The sequence below is a fragment of the Corapipo altera genome, unplaced genomic scaffold (genome assembly GCF_003945725.1).
Source record: "Corapipo altera isolate COAL_440 unplaced genomic scaffold, ASM394572v1 60930, whole genome shotgun sequence".
Lineage (NCBI taxonomy): Eukaryota > Metazoa > Chordata > Aves > Passeriformes > Pipridae > Corapipo > Corapipo altera.
In genome coordinates this window covers 11715-34271 of record NW_020885040.1, presented here as the reverse complement: position 1 = coordinate 34271, position 22557 = coordinate 11715, and the positions used below count along the sequence as shown (strand labels likewise).

General features: G+C 44.5%; 1 protein-coding gene across 1 annotated transcript; it reads left to right on the top strand.

Moving 5' to 3' along the window:
* Window positions 1–17019: 17019 nt before the first annotated feature.
* Window positions 17020–21958, top strand: LOC113959426 (endogenous retrovirus group K member 5 Gag polyprotein-like). Its single transcript, XM_027668463.1, has 2 exons — window positions 17020–17081; window positions 18304–21958. The coding sequence occupies exon 2, from the start codon at window positions 18365–18367 to the stop codon at window positions 19793–19795; it is 1431 nt and encodes a 476-aa protein (XP_027524264.1). The 5' UTR covers window positions 17020–17081; window positions 18304–18364; the 3' UTR covers window positions 19796–21958.
* Window positions 21959–22557: the final 599 nt, after the last annotated feature.

Here is a 22557-nt window from a genome sequence, read left to right as displayed (position 1 = left end):
TCTGTCTCCAATTTAGAGAGAAGGATGTTGTGGGGGACCATGTCAAAGGCCTTACAGAAACCTAGATAGATGACACCTGTAGCCCTTCCCTTGTCCACTGATGCAGTCACTCCATTGTAGAAGGCCATTAGGTTGGTCAGGCAGGACTTTCCCTTGGTGAAGCCACGCTGGTTTCCCAACCACCGCCTTTCCTTAATTCGCTAGGTGTGTGACCTTATCATAGAACAATATCAGATTAGTTAGACAAGACTTACCCTTTGTGAACTCATGTTGATTGTGCCTGATGATTGCAATTTTCTTTAAATGTTTTTCAATAGCTCCCATATTTTTTCCAGGTACTGAGGTTAGACTAACAGGTCTGTAGCCCCCTGGCTCTTCCCTCATCCCCTTTTTGAAGGCTGGAATAACACTGTCTAACTTCCAATTAGCAGGCACCTCCCCAAACTCACAAGGTAGGTGATTGAGAGGAGTCTTGCTGTAGCATAATTTCACCTGTCCCTGGCCTCTCTTTAATCCTGACCCAGATAGCTCCTCATCCATCCCCAGGCAAAGCTCTATGCACTCCAGTTGTTCATTGACATAGAGGGAGACACCACCTCCTCATCTCCCCTGCCTGTCATTCCTAAAGAGCCTGTATCTTCCATTCCAACACTCCAGTCATAGAAACCTCCCCTCCATGTCTCCATGATGCCAATAAGATCATAGGTCTGATCATTCTGCCCCTCTTGCTTGACTTAGGACACACTGGAATTGGCTGCTCCTGTGCTTCTAAAAGGTGGTTCCTAAAGACTGAGGGTATTATTAAAGACTGAGGCAAGAAAAGCATTGAATGCCCTTGCTTTTTCTTCATCCTTATTTGTCACATGACCATCTTCAAAAAATATCAGTGCAATGTTTTCCTTAGACCTCCTCTTCCTTGTTGGCTGACAGAACACTGGCCAGTTGCAACTCTAGCTTTGGCCTTTAGTGTCTGCTCCCGGCATAGCCATTAGTGCAGACATGCACACATCCCTAACTCATTTATTCTCCATGCTATGTGCATTTGCATAGAGGTATTTGATGAAGCTGACTTACTGGCTAGAGTGGCTGGAATTCCTTTGTGCTGCTCTTCAGGTGCTCTCTTGCTGACCTTCAATTCCTCACCAGGCTCCTGAATTACAGGGTAGCAACTCTGCTGTCCTTTTTTCTTAATACACTGAAAATTTTAAACTCAACCATTTCATGATCACTGTGGCCATGACAGCCACCTACCATCACATCTCCCATGAGTCCTTCTCTATTCACAAACAAGTCTATGAGGGCATCTTTCTTAGTTGGTTCATTGAGTACCTGTGACAAGAAGTTATCTCCTACAAACTTAAAGAATTTCCTAGACTTGATTGTCACAGTAGCATGATATTCCCACTGATGCCTGGGAAGTTGAAATCTCCCATAATAACAAGGACTACTGATCCTGAAATTTCTCCTAATTGCCTATAGACTAACTCATCACTGCTTACGTCCTGTCTGGGTGATTGGTAGTTGTTATGTCCTGGTCTGCTCAGTGGGTTAAGGGGAAGGTTGTTTGATTTACTCTGGGTGGTATGAGGGAGAAACAACAAAATTCTCAGGAGTTTCAATAACAAATTTTTACTTGCAAGCATTAGAACATTAATGTAGAATAAGATAGTTGGCAAATTTTAAAATGTAGTCATTTTAGATAGAAATGCAACAATTTAAAACCATAAAAATAACACTTAAGAAAATGTATAAGGGAAAAGAAAGAAAAAGAAAGAATAACAGTAGAAATATCACCACCCATGGATCTAGTGATGAGACTTGATTTTGCAATTTCGATGTCCATTGGTTGCAGTCTTGTCAAAGTGATGGTCACAGTCTTGATCTGTTAAGGGTGGGGGAAGCCCAAGAAACATAGAGTTCAATGGGTTAATATACACTCAGGTTCAGGTGGAAACACCCAGGTACCTCCCCTGGGGCAGAGAGTTTTACACTGTATGATGTAACTCTGTGGATCCAGGGGCATTTTGGGCATCTTTGATGGTTTATGACACCTTCTAAGACATTACAGTTGCCTCTTATGCCAGCGTAATTGAGTCAATTCTGGTCCATCTTAAGGGATGAATACCTTCAGGTCTACATGTGAATGTCCCAGTACTTCCTGGGAGGGGAGTTTTCCTATCTGAGTCATTTATGTAAGGGAGGACATTGCCATGATAAAGGACACTATCCCACCTTGCAGGATCTGCTTCTTATCGACCTCTTTCCTTATCTGGCTCAAAACCCAGCTTGTAACCTCCAGTGGTGGGTGCGCACCCCCTCTGTACCAGGGTTGTTACCTTGCATGTGGTCAGCAAAGCACCCTGCTGCTTTTGCAAATGGATGATTGAGTCATTAACCATTAACATTTCAGTCTCTCACAATAGTAAACACCCACTACATCTCCTATGTTTTCCATCCCCCAAATCCTCATCCAGAAACTCTCAACCACATCATCCCTAACTGTAAGGACTGTGCAGTCACATATCCCTTGCATGCGGTGTAACTCCTCCACCTTGCCTGCCCTGCCTATCCCTCCTGAACAGCCTGCAGCCCTCCATCCCAGCACTCCAGTCATAGGACTCATTCCACCAAGTCTCACTAATACCGATGACATCATAGCTTTGGGAACTGAGTAACACTTCCAGTTCATCCTGTTTGTTTCTCGTGCCATGGTGTACAAGCATCTCAGATATACTCCCCAAAGTAGCCTAAATATTCCCATTAGCATTGCCACCCTCAGGCAATGCCATGCCAACCCTTGGCTTACCTTCAGTTCTTCTTTGGGATCCCCTTCCCCCACTGATTCTAGTTTAAAACTCTCTCAATCAGTCCTGCCAGCTTATGAGCAAATAAGTGTTTCCCCCATAGGGACTGGTGGATCCTTGTCAGGCTCCGGCATACTTTGTGTTTCAAAGACTTTTCCATGGTTATAAAACACAAAGTTCTTGTGGAGGCACCAGTCCTGGAGCCAGGTATTGATGCCTTTGGTTTGCCTGTTTCTCCCAAAACCTCTCCCTATTACTGGGGGAATTGAGGAAAACGCTACCTGTGCTCCTGAATCTTTTAGCATTATTCCTAGGGCTCTGAAATATCTTTTGATCAACCTTTGACTTCTTACTGCAATATCATTAATACCCACATGAAACAGGAGGAATGGATAATAGTCCGAAAGCTGAATTAGGCTTGTCAGTTGTCTGGTGGCATCCCTGGTTTGGGACCCAGGGAGGCAGCAAACTTCCCTGAAAAGAGGGCACAGTCTGCAAATGGGTACCTCTGTTCCACTCAGGAGGAAGTCCATAACTCACCATTGTTTTTCTGACAACACTGTAAAATACTAAAGAAGTAAAACTGAAAAGATACCTTTTGATAATTTTTCTTACTTGGTTCTCCTGATTCCAATATCAGTGAAGTAGATAATAAAAAGGGTGAAGGAGATTCATGAGTTTGATGTGATTTCCTGCACTACTCCTATTCTTCATATATACAGAGGTTTGGTAGGCATCTGGCAGCCAACCAAGGTTAACCCACCCCAGCATCTTAAAAGGTTCACAATTCGTGGCAGATATTCTTGACACCACTATAGAAAATCTCAAATTTCTAGTGAAACCCAAAAAAGTTAATAAAGTTGTAGATTTCTGAACTCTTCCATCATTTTTCATATTCATTTAATTTTTCCACCTCAAATTCCTCTCAGGTGTTAAAGAAGAGTTCAAATCCTATGTTCTGAAACAGAGTCAGTTTATTACAGCTCGAGCTGGGTGCCTCTGGAGAGAGAGTCTGAACAAAGAAATCCCTAAACCTTTATACCCTCACAGTCTGTGCACCCAATCTTCACATGCTCTTCATGTGCCCTGCACCCGTCTCTTGGTCCAATGGTGATTTATGGTCTGGAGTCTTCTAAGACCTCATTGAATTCTTTCTCCATGTCTGCGTGGGCAGGCCATTAACTGCTCTTATCTTCTGACTTGGGCCAGCCTTGGGGCTCTCCAGGGTCTCAGCCCTTATCTGAAGGTATCTAGTCTTTCTCTGTTTCCTCTGCTGTTTAGCCATTCATGCTAAAAAACAGAGTTCATTTAGAGTTCACCTACGCTAAGTTTTGAGCAGAGCTCACTCATGCTAAACTGTAAGCAAGTTACAATTAAACTTAAGCCTACACAATTTATTTCTAACATTCTATAAGTAAACTTATTTTAATTCCCAGCAATCCCCTCTTTGGTTTTATTCAGCATACCTGCTAATAATTTAGACAGGGTCCCTGGAATTTCTCAAAGTGCCTATTCATTTTCAATATTTTCATATATAATATTAATGTGATAGACATAGCAAAGTCAAACTCAACAAGACTATCATGGGATGGAACATGAAGTTAGAGATTTCTGTGGCCATTGGTGACCACCCACTGAAAGTGTCCCACCAATGTTGTCCCGCATCTCTCTTTGCTCTCTCTAAAAACCGCTGTATTTCTTTCACATTATGATGCACCATGATTAGAGTTTTTTGTCCACTATTGTGGATTTTCTTCCATAGTTGAATTAAGCAACAGAATCACAGAATATGCCGAGTTGGAAGGAACCCACCAGGATCATCGAGTCCAACTCCTAGCCCTGCACAGGACCATCCCTAAGAGTCACACCCTGTGCCTGAGTAAAAATTACTCACCAGGCAATCATTAGTAGAGATAAGGTAGAGAGCAGTTTTAATAGAAGGCTTTCCACCATGGGGGTACAGATATGCGCACATGTGTGCAGGGGGTTCCACATTTTAAGGTATTTGTCCATCCAATCCCAGATCTATCTGTCCCCCAGTTCTTCCCAGTTCTACCCCTTGGCATGCCCCTCTGAAAATTGAGGCGGGGGCTCTGGGACCCCCTCTTCCTCATCTTCCTCATCTTCCTCTTTGTCACAGTACATCCAGTCCTTGGAGCTCCTCCAAAGTTCTGGGTTTTGAAGGATGCTTTGATTATGGTGTATCTTGTTGTTCAAGCCAGGGTGCAAATGTTCTTAAACAGAATGAAGGCCTACCTTGAGGGAAGTCTAAACAAACTAAAGGAATTTAGAAGGTTTGATATGAAATGGGGAAAAGGGTTTCGGTATATGTAAACTACTGTGCTAAAGGGTAAACTAACTACAACTACTTCTAAAATCTACAAAAACCTCAAAATCAAAAAAATGCAGAGGCATCAGTCCCCCCTTTAGAGATGGACAAAACTCTACCTTGTCCAATCTTTACCACCTATACTGAACATTATACCAGAAAGATGACTAACACCTACAACAGTAATCATACAATAAGTTATTTTGCAAATCTAACAATATATACAACTAACATGAATAACTGTTTTATCCAGGTTCAGATTTGGTAACCATGAAGTAAGTTTATAGAAGATATCTCAGTAAACCTAATGAGACATCCTCTGAAATTGCCCAATGTAGAATTTAAGTTTGTTGCCAAATTTCAGCCGAATACATAGTTGTCATGGTTTGAGATACCCCAAAATCCAGTTCCCTAGCTCCATTCCCCCTCCCACACCTCAACCTGGTGTAAGATGTGTTTTCCAGACAATCACACAGACTCAAAATGGGGGAAAGGGAATATATTACAATGACTGTACAAATAAATACTACAATACATTATATACAATCTTAGCTATCTCTACCATGACATAAGTATTTACAATGGATCAAATATCTTCTCCCCTCCAAATAAAAGTCCAGGAGGGAAGAAGGAAAGATCCCTTCCAGGTCTCAGGGCAACAGTTTCTTCAGAGTAGCAGTCTATCCATCTCTCATGCATGCAACTGTTGCTGGATCTCTGCCAGCATACACGAGGGGAAATCCAAGCCCCTCGGCCCCATCGTCTCCGAGCGAGGGGTCTTCCATGGGCTGCGGTCACCCCAGACAAAGGTTGCCCCACCATGGTCATATCACAAAGCACAGGGGGTCTTCGTGACGGTCTGGTATCTTCAGGGGACTCAGCCCCTTGCAGAACTCCTGTGCCCTGCCTCAAAGATGGCTGCGAGCTTCTTTGTAACTTGCAGCAAGGGAGGGCCTCAAGGTCAACCTCCACACACCATCCTGGCTGAGCTCTCAGGACGACTGAACTTCTTAACTCCTTTACTCCATCTAGGACTTCTAATCAGTAAGAGTCCACCCCCTCCATTTTTGGAGGGATCTCAAAGGAAGTTTAGGGAAGTTTTGCAGTTCTTACCCCCAACCTTTCTCTCTGTAGAAACTTAGTTCTGTCTGCTTTGCTGCATGGTTGTTTTGCTGTTCTCTTATCTTTTGGCTCTGCGCCGCCGCTTTTCCTCTGGTCAGTGCTGGCTACCGTGGCTTTCAGTATCTCTGGTTGCTGGTCACAGTGGAAAAGCATCTCCCGGCTTAACTACAGACACATAGCCCAGTCTAACACTGTTCCAAGTCTCTGCAACTTCCCCCAACCAGGGGCCAGGGGACCCCAGAGGGCCCAAGGGGCTCTGAACCCCCTTCCTCGTGGTCTTACAACATGACTACTTTCTACTACCAAACTACAACTCTTCTCTTCCGTTTGGTTGTGATATGTTTATATTTTGCAGAAGCACTCATTGGACAAAACTTCAAAACTTCAAAACTTACCACCCCCTGGGGGTTACCACTTTCAACTGCAGGGGGAAAACTTGGTTTAAACTACTACAATAGTGCAAATCCAGCACTCACATTCATGAAGAATATTGGATACAGTTTTACTAAAGTCAAATGTAAATTTTGGTTCTAAACCCGATCCATAGTTACCGGTGGGATTAGTGTGGAGTTTGATGCAACACCAAACAGCACCCTGGCACTGCCAATATCTCGTTGCAGAGAGCTGGTATTCTCTGGACAAATTCCAGACCTTATCGAGGGACAGATCATCCTGCCACAGTCTGCCCCAGACTGCAATCATCTTTACCCCATGCAGTGGTAGTACAGGTACCCTTTGCCTCCATGGATAAAAGTATCATCATGTATTGGATTAGGTGCACTCATATATATGTGCCTATATGTGAACACTAACAAAACAACTGTATTACAATAAAACTAGGAAACAATCTAAACAAATCGTCTAAGAAATTATGTTACCAGTTTGTCTCAAAGATTGTAGGCAAACTGCGAGCCAGGTCTCAGGGTCCCATGGAAGGGTCCACAGAACCAGTGCTGTTGCAGTGCTGCAGTTACCTTCTCATCCCCTTTCCATTCTAACACAGGACTCTTCTGTGAAACTCAGCTTTCACACACTCCTAGATGACACTGGATGACAAAGCATTTTAGAGATACAAGGTAGATAAATTTGATCTCACAATCACACAAAATCCCATGTGGTTTTCCCCACCAAACCAATCCAGGGAGGAATCTCTTTCACATACTGCAGTAATGTCACAGTTTGAATGAGACTGGACTGTTTGCTAAAGAGGATGAGTTATTAGGTAGACCAAACTCCTCTCTCTCTGCAATTGTAATGTCGAATTAAGGGGTTTTACTCGAGGAAAATGTGGAAAAAAACTCAGAAGAAATAACAACCCTTTATTAAAAGATATATATATGTTGGTAAAAACAGTAACAAGAAACAACAATAACAACAAGAAGTCTAAATGAATACTCCCCTGTCCCTTAGCACAGTCCTAATTGTGACCTGCAGGGGGCGCTGTGGGATCACTGGAGGGTGCAGGACCTGCAGTACCTGGTCGTGGTCGGCAGGGGGCGCTGTGGGATCGCTGGAAGGTGCAGGGCCTGCAGTACCTGGTCGTGGTCGGCAGGGGGCGTTGTGGGCTCCGGCAGTCACCCCGCAGGAAGAGGGGCTGGAGGGAGCGGTCCCGGACCGTGTGGGGAAACCGAGGAGGAGATGGGGGGGGTCCTCGCCTCCGTGGGAACGAAAAGGAAGGCAGGCAGTACACTCCCACGGGAACTCACCGCTGTCCCAAGTGGCGGGGACTCACTGCAGTCTCAGATGATGGTGTCTCAGCAAAGAAACTCCCCCTTCTCTCCCGCAGGCAAGCAAGTTCTCCGTTGAGGTACAGCAGCTCCCGGGAAACGGGGCATCCGGGCAGGTTGAAACCAGCAGGATGAGAAATCCAACTGACCAGGATGGGCAGTCAAAAAGCAAAAAAAACCAGCCCTCTGGTCCCCCTCCCTAAGAATGCCTGTGTGCACCCAGGGAGCCAACAACGCCGCTTCCCCCTTGCCTCTGACTCAAAACCAACCCACCTGACCCGGCCCCCCGGCCCGCTCCCCCACCCTGGCCACTCAACGCAGTTAATCGTCCATTAACACAGGTCAACCAGTCCCTTTGTGAGGCTAATCAATTCTCTTCACCCTTCAACCTCTGTTTTCTCTTACAGGGAACAGTTCCTTTGTAAGGCTAATCAATTCTCTTTCCCCTTCAACCTCTGTTTTCTCTTACAGGGAAAGCAGGGGAAGGGAAAATTCCTCTCTCAAACTTATAACCCATAACAAGTTATTAGAGAGACACATATTGCAAACTGTGTTCACAAAATGCTGCCAAACTGCTGGGACTGAACATGTACAAATATGAACATTGTAAACTTTAAAACAACCAGTGTAGATAAAAGCAATATGAGCTTTCAATTCTGCTGCAATTAAACTAACAGTAAAAAAAACCTTAAAGCAACATATGTGTGGTAGTTTGGGCTAGACCTTCCTTGGTGACCAGTTTGTAACCAAGGAAGGGTCCAGATTTACCCAGTATCCCTACGATTTTTACTTAAGCCAGATTATAAGAAGAAAGGAGGAGAAGCCTTCGTTCTCTTTCCTTCTGGCGGCTTGGAGGTGCAGGTTCCCTGTTGTTGAGTCTGCCGTGTTGGGGAACGAGACCTGGTAAGGCCTTGTCGACCTTGGGAGGCGGAGGTTGCCGGCGATCGTCCCAGAACGACTCTCGGTTGTCCCAAGGAGAGTGGTGGGATATTTCTTTGCTAACTCTTTAGTTACTAGATCTCGGGCTACTGATTGGGATATATATATATATATTATTTTGGTTTTGTTCCCTTTCCCTTCCCCCTTCCCCTTCCCTTGTGAAATTGTATATATATTACATTGTATATATTTCAATTGTAACATAAGTGTAAATATATTTATATATATCACTTTAGCTGTCTCTCTCGTTTCAGGTTTTCTTAGCTGGTTGTTTTTCTCCCTCTTCTCCCTGAGGTTTGGGGGGGGGGACGACTTCTGGTGGTAAGGTTTGGAGACTTGGCAGGGAACCAGCTTCAAACCATATCAATATGACAGAAGATAACAAAAGTAATGGTGCCTCAGAGTTTTTTGGATTTTTTTAACTTTAGTAGATTTTAAAAGTAGTTGTGTAGTAAATGTAGATTTTGATGTAGTTGTATAATATGCCACCCTTTAACACAGTAGTTTACACATACTGAACTCTATTACCCCATTTCATATCAAACCCCTCTAAATTCCTTTAGCGCGTTTAGTCTTCTTTTCAAGGTATGTTACCAGGAGGCTGCGGAGGTGAAACGATAAAAAAGTTAAAAAAACCAGCATTTATTACAAAGAAGTAGCAAACGAAAACACGAAACAGGTCAAGAAAACAAACCCCAAGACAACCCCCACTCACTCATTTTTTATTCACACAGTTGTTGTACATACTGATGCCAAAACATTCAAGATCCCAAATGCATCCTCAGGGCTTTGGTTGGCTTAACATGCTGGTAGGTGTCCCTGCAGAGGTAACGTTGTCCTCAGTGTAAAGCATGCTTCTGCCCTGAGTAAGAACTGTCTACCTTTCATACAGTCAGTCTCTGACGTCTACCTGGGTATGCGTGGTGAGCACACGCCTAGTTAGAGGTCTCCAGTCCCTCCCTTCGTTATGTAAGTAGAACTCCAACTGCGCTTGCACAGTTTACAGCGGGGGTCTCTCGTAATGGGTTGGTGGTTGTTACTTCATCATCTTCCTCCTCCTTTCTCCTTGAATTGCCCTTGACTGGCTGTTGGCAAATAGCCAGACCCCAATTAGTTTCAGTTTACACAAGATGTTTCCTTTTCAAGGACAAAATTCCGTTTACCAGTTCTTGTTTTCTCATGACTTGGAAGGAAAAAGAACATACTCTTGCAGGTGGCAAGGTCAGACACGGACCAAAAATAACAACATCTAATCACGCACGAATACAAGGTAGAATTGTAGAAAAACACCTGTTTAAGAACATTGCACCCTAGACCTGAACAACAAGATACCATGACAAAGCAACCTTCAAGCCCAGAATTTTGGAGGAGCTCAAAGGACTGTACTTACTGTGAAGAAGATGAAGATGAGGACCTAATTCCTGAAGGGGCGTGTGGGAGGGCAGAACTGGGCAGAACTGAGGGGTGGATAGTTCTGCAATTGGATGTACCTTATAAAATCATAGAACTGTTGCCTGGGTGGGCGTGTATTCCCCTGGACCTGAGGGTTTGATTAAATGACCTGTTCTTTTTACCTTATCTTATACGCTAAATTGACCTGGAGTCTTTTTCTCCGCAGTCTCTTGGGCAACAGTTTGGAGCCCAAAAAGTGGAAGGTGGAAATTGGAAAAAGCACCCTGGAAGCTGTTGGACCTGTGACTTCTTTGGATCAAACCATTTCATCCTGCGAGACCTTTTCTTCTGGTGATGCCGTGGGATTTAGCAGTTAATTAGGGGTGAGATAAGGAAAGGATTTATTATGCCAAGGCCCAGATGTTACATTTTATAATACCATCCATCCAATCCCAAATGTGTCCACCCTGTGGCCTTTACTCTGGACCACCCCGGGCCCAACCCTTAGAAATGGGTCTGGGGTGTATTTTGGGACCCTCTTTTCATGCTATCTTCATCTTCTTCAGAGCACAAAGGGTACATGGTTACCTAATTCTTGACTTCATTTTGTTGTTCAGGCCCCGATATGCTGTTCCCCAAACAATCTAGGCCTTGCTTTGACAAAAGACTAAACATTTCTACTGGATTTGGGGGTAGGAGTGATATAGGGAGCATAGAATGGGGTAAGAGGGTTAAGGAATGTGTAAACAAGGGTGCTACAGGGAAAGGGATGTAAGGGATGCTGCTTTTAGAGTCTACTTCCACTACTTATAAAACTTACAAGTATTAGAAAAATAAAAACCATTAGGGGCTTAAGGCATCACTGGCACCACATATTTGAAGGGTTCCTGCACCGATCCTGAGAAGCCCCAGCTCCTAACAATCCTGGGCACAGGTGAGATAAAAGAGTAGCTCTTTTAGGGTTAATTTTGCTAGCAAGTCTAAAGTGATTTTTTTCTGGAAATTGTGGAATACGGGGTGGACTGGAAAGTGAGACTTTGAGGTCCTGTGTTGTTGCAAAAGTCAGTGTTTTCCCAGTCTATGGGCTAAAAGCGTTTTGCCTGGGTGGGCAGTTTAACTGGTCCATGTCGGTTAAGGGGGTGTGGGTGAAACCCTCCCCTTGCGCGGCTTCTGTAAGGCAGGGCAGGGATGGTGGATGGCGGATCATACCACTGTTGTCACTTAGGGGTTTATTTATGTTGGTTTGGTACAAACGGAAGGAAAAGGGACGCCTTTTTTGCATTAAAACAACCTGTCCCTCGCTTGAAGTCATTGGTGTTGTGTGGAGAGAGAACCTGTTTGGTAATCTTGAGGCCACAAGTTCAAATCCGGTTCTGGGTAGCTTTTTTTCCTGCCTAATAGTTATTATCATGGGTTGTGTCAAGTCCTGAGAGGAGGAGATCCCAAAAGGATCTCCTTTAACCTTGGTCTTGCAGCACTGGAGGCATTTGACAGGTCCTGAAACATCTTTAAAGAGGCAGGAGTTATGCAGACTCTCTATAGATATGTGACCATTGCATGGGCTGCATGAAGGGGAGACTTGGTTGAAGTTTGGCTCTTTTCAAATGAATACAGCATTACAGCTCATATAGATCCTCCATCAGGAGAAGCAGTGGAATGAAGTAGTTGTCGTGGTTTGAGACTCCCAAAAACCCAATTTCCAAGTCCAAACCCCCCTCCCACAATTCACCCCAGTGTGAGAGGGGTTTTCCAGACACAACACAAGACTCAATATGGGGGGAAGGGAATTATATTACAATTATTACACAAATAAATATTATAATACATTATATACACAATTCAAACTATCTCTCCTATGGTAAAGCAGTATTTACATTGGATCAAATCTCTTTTCCCTCCAATAAAAGTCCAGAAGGGAAGAAGGAAAGATCCTTTCCACATTCAGGGCAGCAGTGTCTCTCTTCTTCAATGCAGCAGTCGTAGTTGGATTGTCGTAACTGGAAGATTTCTCTCTCCATTACAATACAAGGGGTCTTCTCTCACCCCTTTCAACCCATCGGTTCCAGTTGAAGGTCTCTCTCTCGTGGGTTGCAAAGCAGGGACAAAACTCACTTCACCACAGGCATATCACAAAGTGCAGGGGCATCTTCGTGAAAGTCCCTTCCTCAGGGGATTTAAGCTCCCCTGAGTCAGAAGGTTTAGGGCAGCTTTCAGTTCAGTCTTTGCCCTAAGTGTCCTATCAGAGCTATTTTGCTCTGTCTCAGCTGCCAACCTGACAGCAGTAGCAGGGGGGAGCAAGACCACCTCTTCTGCGTTCCATTTGGCCCTCACGGTCCAGCTACCAGGATGTCTCTGAGCTTCCTAGCTCCTCTCTCTCTGTTGCATGCTGCATTTTAGGACTTTCATCAAGTAGAAGTCCACCTCCTCCTCCCAGGAGGGGTCTCAAAGGGGTTTGGGGAGCTTTGATTCAGTTCTTACTCCAAAACTGTCTCTGTTGAGCTTTCTCTGCTCTGTTGTCGACTCTCTCTCCTTGCAGGGCATCTCTCTGCATTCCTTAGCCTGACTATGTGCCATGTTGCTAGTTGCCGGCTATCTTCTTGGCTTTCAACCATAGCTTTCCACTCAACGCTGCCTCTGCCACTGCTTTTCTGTCTTCTGTTGCCCACTCACAGTGGAGAAATTCCCCCAGTTTTTGACGACGGCGCCCTGAAGCTAGAAAAGGTCTAGAGAGCGAATGTAATATAGTAATACGAAAAGTAGAGAGTTAAATTCAGAATATAGGCTTAAGCAAAAGCGCGAAGAATTTAGTCTTAGAAACAGCAGAGGCAATAATTTACTAAGGTATGCAGAACACATTGACACAGGAGAACAGAAACATATGTACTCAGGAAAACAGAAGGAACTAAGAGGCTAAATGAAGTATATAGAAGGCTGATAAAGAAGGAAAATGAACCAAAACATAGGTACACCTTGTCAGATATCAGAAACCTCTGCCAGATGCACTAGGAAATCGGTCAGAATAGAGAAGTTCACAGAAGTTTATGAAGAGGATGAAAGAAAGGACAAGGGTTCATGAGGCCGAAGAACAGGAACGACCCTTCAAATTCTCCCCAAATTGAAGACCACGCCCCTAACTCCACCTGTTATGAATATTAAAAATTTATGTTACAATATTATGAATATTCATATTGTATGATGCAATTGCTTGGCAGAAATTGTATAAAAGACCAGTTGTGTGTTGCTGGAATGAAGCATTTGTCCAGAGAGATCTGGTTGCTTCCCGGTACTGTAATTAATAAAAGATACTTCCTGTTTATAGACTGAAAACTTTGTCTTTGAGCAGTTTCTCCGTTCGTGTCTTTTGGGGCATAAAATTTGGCATCAATTTGGGGACCCAGATGGGACAGAGAGTCTCCCCAACCTGAGACCCCACGGACTCGTGACACATCTGGGCCCCTCCGACTGGATTTCTGTTGGCGATAGTCTCCCGACCCCTTGGATCTACGAGTTGGTGGACACGAACCTCCCGCTTCAAATTAAGAGGTATTTGTACTTTTGTATTTCAACTTAAAGGGAAAAACCCTTTGCTTGGCAGGGGTAGGACGCTACCACCCAAAGGGGAGTCAGGGGATGCCTCAGCATTAGCCCTAAAAACTGGGTTCAAGTCCCAGGTATTAAAAGCAGCAGGTTAAAGTCCTGCAAAGGTAGCAGGTTAGAGTCCTGCCAGGAAGATCCCAAAAGGGGTCCCCAAGAAGGGTTAGAGGCCCATACTGCAGTGAAAAATTGTTTTTATCCTGTGTTGCTGTTTTTACCTTTTATGCTTTTGTGTATTGTCTTAAAAGTACTTTTACTCTGGCTTCTCTTGTTTGCTTTCTGTTTTGCGTGAAAGATTGTCCAGTAATGTATTTAAAGTTGTGTTTGACCTAAAGATTTGGGAGACTAATGACCTGTAACTTTTTCTTTTGAACTGTTTCAAGATCTGGAGTGTTTCCTTTGATTTTCTTGAGACAAGAGGCTTTATGACCCAGGAGAACTTTTAGTCCTATTAAAGAATTCCTGGAATGAGGTAGTTAGACATAATGTACTGAGTTTCTTTTAACAAGCTGCTCTGGTCTGTGTTAAAATTGTAGTTTGTCTGATTGTTTACGGGAGATAACCTCAGTACTATACCATGCCATTTGAAATTTAAAAGTACAGTGAAGAACTCTATTATTTGTGATATTTTGATTGCTGTTTGTAGTGTTTTGTTTGCCTTCTGTGTGTCATAGGCTGTTTTGTAGAGTGTTTTGTGTGCCAAAGAGTATTTTGTAAAAAGCATATTTCATAAAATGTTTTAAAACATTACATGGAAAGTGGTTGCAATTCCATAAGGGTAAATAAGATTTTATCAGTGCGCCAAAATTCTAGGATTAAGATTTGTCCTTTCTGTCATTGTTCCCTATATGTTAGAGCTTTGTGTAACAACTGTGGAAAGTACATTCTAGGTCCAAGAGGGACGCAAGAAACAGTTCTAGATCGGTCCCTTAATTTCTATTGTATACGCTGTTGGTCAAATCAGGATTTAGCAGAAACTAAATGGGTGAGATTTTATTGTCGGCACACTGATAGACAAGTATATATAACATCTTGGCTGCATTTTCTGTAAAGAGTATATTTTACATTTCAGAGTGACATCTTGTGGTTTTGTGGTAACATAGACCGATGGTCAGCAGTAAACCTGTATTTCACAGTCTGCGGTGACATCTAGCGACTTTGCTCGGTAACGCAGATTACCCAAATAGCAATCTTAAGGTAGGAAAGTTACTGTAAAAAGTGTGCAAGTGTGTATGGGTGTGATTGAGACACAACACCATTGCAAGGTGAGAGTGGAGTCCCAATCTGCGGTTCCGTAACTCCAACCAGAGAGGACCGAAGCGTATGGACGTTGTATGTATAAAGCTTTGGAATAGAATAAGGGACACTAAGACGGTGGAATAGAATAAGGAAGGTGTTGAAACTGAAAGTAAAGTTTAGGGATATACCAAAAGTTGCTCAGTTAGAACATATCGGTGGAAGTCTAGTTCGATTAGACTTGGAAGCACAGGTCCAGAGACAAGAATTGCTTGATATAATAGCATACCATATAAGTGGGTTTATAGAACAATTAGAACAGAAAAGAAAAAAGTTAGGATATGACCCTATAGTAATAGAAGACCTTTACAATTGGGCACCAGTCTGGGAACATGATCCCTGGGTTAGTTGGCACATTACTGATGCTAGAATAGCAAGACGATCCGGTAAAATGCCTTATAGGTTTACCTGGTAGACACCCTGCATTCCAAGATCTTTACCAGTCGCTCTCAGCATCTGATCTCTACCAGACACTGGCAACATAATAAGGCAGAGTAAATCATTAGACAGAACTAAGATCCACAAGGACCTAAACTCCCTTGATAATGAGAAGCCAGCAAAGTAAGGATATAAACATGAAAACTCCCTTTGGATGTATTCTGAAGCATTGGAAAGATTTAGGAGGAACCCCAGGGGGAAGTGTGAACAAAAGGACACTTCTGAAATATTGTACCCAATGGTGGCCCTTGTATAAACTAGATGATGATGAGAAATGGCACGTTAAATTACAACACTATTTTACAACTCATGTTGTTCCTCCATTGGCTAGGCAAGTGGGACGAAGTAATGTACTGCAACATGTTCTTTACCCTAAGGAGTAAGCCAGAATGGCAGAGAGAATGTGGGGTAAATATCACACCTCAGGATCCTTTAGTCCTGGCTTTAGAGAAAGATAAGAAAAATCTAAGACTGAAGGAGTGTTGTTGTGATGCCTGTAGTATTGGACAACAGTGCCTCAAGTTAAAAAGAAGGGACAGTGGAAAGGAAAGCGAAGTGAGTTTGTGGGAGTACCAACCTTATGTGCCAGGGTACGGGGGGCCACCATCAAATACAGGAGAGAGTGAGAGACACACTAACTTGTTAGGAGATACCTCGCTAGAATCAGGAAAGGACAGAACAGGGTACAGTCCTCAGGGGTTAAGTGGTGAAGGAGAGAGTAGCCCGCAGGGGTCAAGTAGCATGCAAAGATCAGAAAGTCACCAGGAGGAGAGTAACCTACCGAGATTAGAAAGTGATAGCAAAGAAGATAGCCCATCCATGAAGGGGACAAGAACCAGTTCTCAGCAAAAGGAAACTTGATAAATCTGAATCACAAACCTTGGAAAACAAGGGTTGACAAAAACCTTGTGATCTGAAGGAACTGGACTCTTCTCACAAGACCTGGTTAAGTTCTACCTTATGGATCAAGCCTGGCTCCAGTAGAAATCAGAAAAGACTTTTGAGATGATTGTATCAAACCATGTCTAAACCCCTGTAATCCCTCTATCCCCCATGTAATCCTACTAGAAGAAAAATTAACTATTTAGAAGTTGCAGTAAAAACTTGTGTAATTCCATAATTAACATAGCTCGTCCCCTTCATTAACATGTCCAACCTCAGATACCTTTAAAATCGTGTTCTTGTGTTCAATAAACTATTCCAGTTCCCCCATTCTGGAATCGTGTCTAGCTTTTATTTTTCAGACCGTCACTAATGTCGCCACAACCGTGGGGCTGAGAACTTTCTAACATTTAGAAGATTCATCGGTCATAGGCTGGTTGGACCAAGGGAAGCAGCACTCCTTGTGTTTCGGTGGTGTGTGCGTAGTCAGAACTGAGAGAAAGCAGAAGACGTGCACGGAAACTTGTCCTCAGCAGGCGGGAACTGCTGAGTGAACTGACTACTGTCATGGTTTGAGATAGCCCCAAAATCCAATTCCCTAGCTCCATCCCCCCTCCCACATCTCAACCCAATGTGAGATGGGTTTTTCCAGACAAAACACAACCAGACTCAGAATGGGGGAAAGGGAATATATTACAATGACTGTACAAATAAATACTATAACACATTATACACACCGTCACAACTATCTCTACCATGACATATAGTATTTACAATGGATCAGATCTCTTCTCCCCTCCAAATAAAAGTCCAGGAGGGAAAGAAGGACAGATCCCTTCCAGTCCCAAAGCAGGAATCTCTTCTAAGGCAGCAGGTCTCCTCATCTCATGCATGCAGCAGTAACTGGATTGTTGTAGCTGGATCTCTGTTCAATACACACAAGGGGGTCTCCAAGCCCCTCGGCTCTCCTTCGGTCCAAGTGAAGGCCTCACTTGTGGACTGCCAGCAGGGACCAGACTCGCGTCACCACAGGTATATCACGAAATGCAGGGGCATCTTCGTGAAAGTCCCTTCCTCAGGGGATTCAAATTCCCCTTTGCAGAACTCCGTACTCTGTCTCAAGGCTGTTAACTTAGCAGCAGCAGCGAGGGGGGCCAAGGTCAACCCCCCCACATTCCTTCTCCGTCCCGGTCCAACTTCAGGACGCCTTTGAGCTTCTCAGCTCCTCTCTGCAGTGCATGCTGCACTTCAAGGTTCTTTCAAGTGAGAGTCCATCATCTTCCTCCTTTCCAGGAGGTCTCAAAGGAGTTTGGGGGGGTCTAATATCAGTTCTTACCCCCAGAACTCCGTAACTCTGCTGCTAGCTTCTGCTGCTTCCTCCGGTTCAGTTCTTATCTGTCCTGGCTCTTAGTCATAACCTCTGGACGCTGCCGCTGCTTCTACTCTGTCTCTGCTCACTCAAGATGGAAAACATCTCCCAGCTCACAACTACAGACACATAGTCCAGCTTAACACTGTTCCAAGTCTCTGTAGCCCCCAACTGGGGTTGGGGGGCCCCAGAGGCCCCGAGGGGCTCAGAGCCCCTCTCCTCGTGGCTCCTACAACATGGCCACTTCTTCCACCTACCAAACTACAACTCTTCTCTTCCGGTGCTTGTGATATGTTTACATTTCTGCAGGAGCGTTCATTGGACAGAACTTCAAAACTTCCATGGGTTTCCACCCCTGGGGGTTACCACTTTTCTTAGCCTCTGGGGGAAAACAAGGTTCAAACCACTACAACTACGAACTCCAGATTGGGTAATTATTTTAAAGACTTTGTAACATTATAAGTAGGGTACAATGGGGTCAAATATATCAACTGAGCAAAATCATGCTTATTTAATCCTGCAAAGTGTGTTAAAGCAGCATGGAAAAACACTGGACGAATCATCCTTACAAAGCCTGTTGCTCTGGGTTCAACATAACTTTACAGAACTGAATGTAACTAACTTTCTAGACAATGTTTTATGGGACAGAGTGGGGGTGCGACTGTGGGAGGAGGTAACGCAGGGAAATGAAAAAACTACAAAAGTTTTAAAACCATGGAGAATTTTATACGAGACCCTGAGAGACCAAGCAACTGCAGATCAAACCCTCCCCGAAATCCCTACCACCAATCCAGGCACCCCAAATGCATGCATACCCCTGCAGGACGAGCTTCCCATGCCTCTGCCCCTGTCAGTAACTGAAACTGTTTCTGAATTGCCCAGAGAAAGACAATTTCGCAATACCGCTACAAAGCATGTGCAAGGGGCTTTTCAAAGGTGCAATGGGGAAATCTTTCTGAGCACAAAGGTTCCAGGGACGACTAATTCCTTATCGGAGGAAAACTGCTGGGATCCAGAGGTATTCGACACCGATATGACAACCCTCCCCGACCCCAGGTTACGGTGGGAGGGCTTACGGCGGGAGGCTGCTGTGGCTGGGGACATTGACATGCTAAAAACCTTTCCTGTTTACAAACGACCAAACAGACTCCCGCACTGGGAACCTGTCCCGTATCCAGTCTTAAAAGACTTGAAAAAATCAGTCACAGAGTATGGGTTAGAGGCCCCATTTACAATGGGTATATTGGAAAATCTCTTTAGTGCCTTTACTCTAACCCCCCACGACTGCTCCTCCATCGCTAGGATGACTTTAACCACAATGCAGTTCACTCTATTTGAAACAGAGTGGAAAAACCTAAGCAAAAAAACTGCAGAAGAAACTTTAGCTACAAACAGGACCCCTATAGCAAACACGCTGAACAAACTGCTTGGGGAAGGACCATATGCTGCCCCTGCAGCCCAGGCACGGATCCCACTCCGTGATTTAAACCTGGCAAAGGACCTGACACTGCAAGTTTTCCGTAAAATCTCTAAGGCTGTGATACAATCCCCCTCTTTTACTATGGTTCACCAGGGACCACAGGAGCCGTTTTTTCAGTTTGCAGACAGGTTCAGAGATGAGATTAACAAACAGATCGATAACACAGTTGCACAAGATGCCCTGTTTCAGAAACTTACTGTGGAACAGGCGAACCCAGACTGCCAAAAGATACTAAGGGCTATGCGGAACCCCACACTAGCAGAAATGTTGCAAGCTTGTAACAATGTCGGAACTCAGGTTCACGCATCTGTTTCCCTAGCTGAAGCTTTGGTCACAGCGCGAGAGTCCCTTGCCCTGCAAGAACGCTGCTTTGGTTGTGGGCAAACAGGTCACATAAGGAGGTATTGCCGGGCAAAAAGGTAGTCAAACCAACCCCCTGTCTGTCGCCGCTGCAGAAAGGGTTCACATTTTGCAAAAGATTGTCGCTCTAGGTTCACCAAGGAAGGCCACCCACTGCCGCCGAGAGGAAATGGGAGAGGACCGCTCAGGGGAACAGCGCAATGACAGAAAAGGTTCCTACAACCAACTTCAGCACCTGGTACCCGTCTCCTCTCTCAACCCCCATACCTCAGGCAGTGCCGGAGTCGATCTAGCAGCAGCATCGACCGTAATTCTACTTCACTCAAAGGTACAGATTGTTTCTACAGGGGTACAGGGACCACCAGGAAACGGATGCAATGCTCTCTTAATCGGTTGTTTCTCGGCCTCCGCATGCGGGGTTTTCGTTTTACCAGGAGTCATAGATTCAGATTTTAAAGGAGAAATTAAAGTAATGCTTTGGACCCCCTCGCCGCCTGCCTGTATCGGTAAAGGAACGTGAATTGCACAATTGATCCTAATACACGCACACCCCCCGGGTTGGAGTAACAGACAAAGGGGAGATCAAGGTTTTGACTCCACAGGAGACCAACTGGTCCCTGGAAACTTTATTAACTGGTCACAGACTCTATCCACAGATCGTCCAATCCTCCGATGCTCAGTTTTCCACTCTGTTCGCAAAGAGACAGTTTTACTCAGGGGCCTTGCAGACACTGGTGCTGACGCTACAGTGATCTCTGAACAGCAGTGGCCAGCCACATGGTCCTTTGTTTCGCCGAACACAAGTATCAAAGGGGTGGTTGGAGTTGTCTTGCCGAAACAGAGCCTACATCCTGTGGTTATTACAGGACCTGAAGGTCGTTCAGCAATGGTAAGACCCTTCATTTTAAACCTTCCAGTTGCACTGTGGGGCAGAGACGCCCTTGGACAGTGGGGAATCGGGCTCAGTTCAAATTTATCCTAATGGTCGCTGAAAGGCAGCTAGTTCCAGCCCTCAAATGGAAAACACACACCCCGATCTGGGTTCCACAGTGGTCTCTACCCAGAGATAAACTACTGCAACTTCAAATTCTGGTAAAAGAGCAACTTCAAAGCGGACACATTTCTCCAACAACAAGTCCGTGGAATTCCCCAATTTTTGTGATTCAAAAGCGAAGTAGGAGGTGGCGTTTACTTCATGATTTAAGACGCATCAATGAGGTTATCGAACCAATGGGAACGTTACAACCTGGCCTCCCATCCCCAGCAATGTTGCCACAGAACTGGTCTTTAACCATAATTGACTTAAAAGACTGTTTTTTCACAATTCCCCTGCATCCCAGAGATGCAGAGAGGTTTGCCTTTTCTGTGCCATCTCTAAATGCCAGCGAACCATATGCACGATATCACTGGAATGTTTTGCCTTAGGGTATGAAAAATTCACCTTCTTTATGTCAGCTTTATGTAGCAAATGCCCTGTCTCCAGTTCACCTGCAGTATCCAGAGGTACTTATTTACCATTACATCGATGACATCTTAGTGTGTGCAGCTAATACAGACTTAATGCAACAAGCTCTGAAAGCCACAATTAAAGCAGTCAAGGATCATGGACTAGAAGTGACTCCAGAGAAAATTCAACAGGAATCTCCTTGGCATTACCTGGGTTGAATAATCACAGAAACATCTATACAGCCTCAACGTGTATCCATCTCCACATCAGTAAAAACCCTCAATGATTTACAGCAGCTTTTGGGTATGCTTAATTGGTTTAGATCTCTCCTAGGAATCTCCACAGATGAACTGCACCCACTGTTTGACTAAATGAAGGGAGATCCAGACCTGACATCACCTCGACAGCTGACTCCAGAAGTCAGCGCAGCTCTGCACATTGTGGAACAAAAGTTGAATTCACAACAGGGACATCGACGCCTTCAAAAGGAACCTGTGACACTTGTCATCATAAAAGGACCCCGACAGCCCTACGGACTGATAGGTCAGCTGTACCAGAACAACACTGCATTTTGTTTATGGGAATGGTTTTTTTACCTCACCAATTTTCAAAGACAGTTACCACACTGCCAGAAATGATTTCTAAGTTATGTTATAAGGGTCGAGTTAGATGCTGGGAACTCACGGGCACTGATCCCGAAACGGTTTATTTACCTTTAACTACAGAGCATTTAGAACAATTGTAGACACTCAGTTTGGATTTTCAAATAGCTTTAATTGATTATCGAGTCCGGGGTCCCCCCTACGTGCCGAGGGAAGTGCAGAGGTCGGGGGGGTGGGTTGAGTGCAGCGGTTGGCTCCTGGGCTAGTCCGGGGTCCCCCCTACATGCCACGTGAGCTCATCCAGATCAAGAGGTAGCAGAAATAGAGATAGCAGTACACCAAGAAATGAAGATAGCGCATGGAGATTAGGCAGCTGAGGAGCAAGAAGCAACCCACCAGGAGTTGGGAGCTATGGGGACGAAGGTAGACCACTGAGATCAGGGGGCAATGGAAAGGAGGGTAGTTCCCCCAGGTTAAGGTGCAGCGAAGGAGAAAGCGACACAGTAACTCAAGTGGAAAGAGAAAATACCCTGCAAAGATTAAACATAGTAATTCAGATAAATGACAAAAGAGACACACCAAGAGTGGAGGGAGACGAGGAGCAGAAACAAGAAAAGAAAAAGGAAAAGAGAAAGAATAGAGCAGACACCGAAGCCCAGGGGGAAGACCCCAGAGAAGAGGTTGACCATTCACACTATACTAGGTCTGTAGCACAAAAAACTAGAGCCCAGGAGGAAGAAGAAGCAAAAGATAAAGCTGAAGAAAGTTATACCATA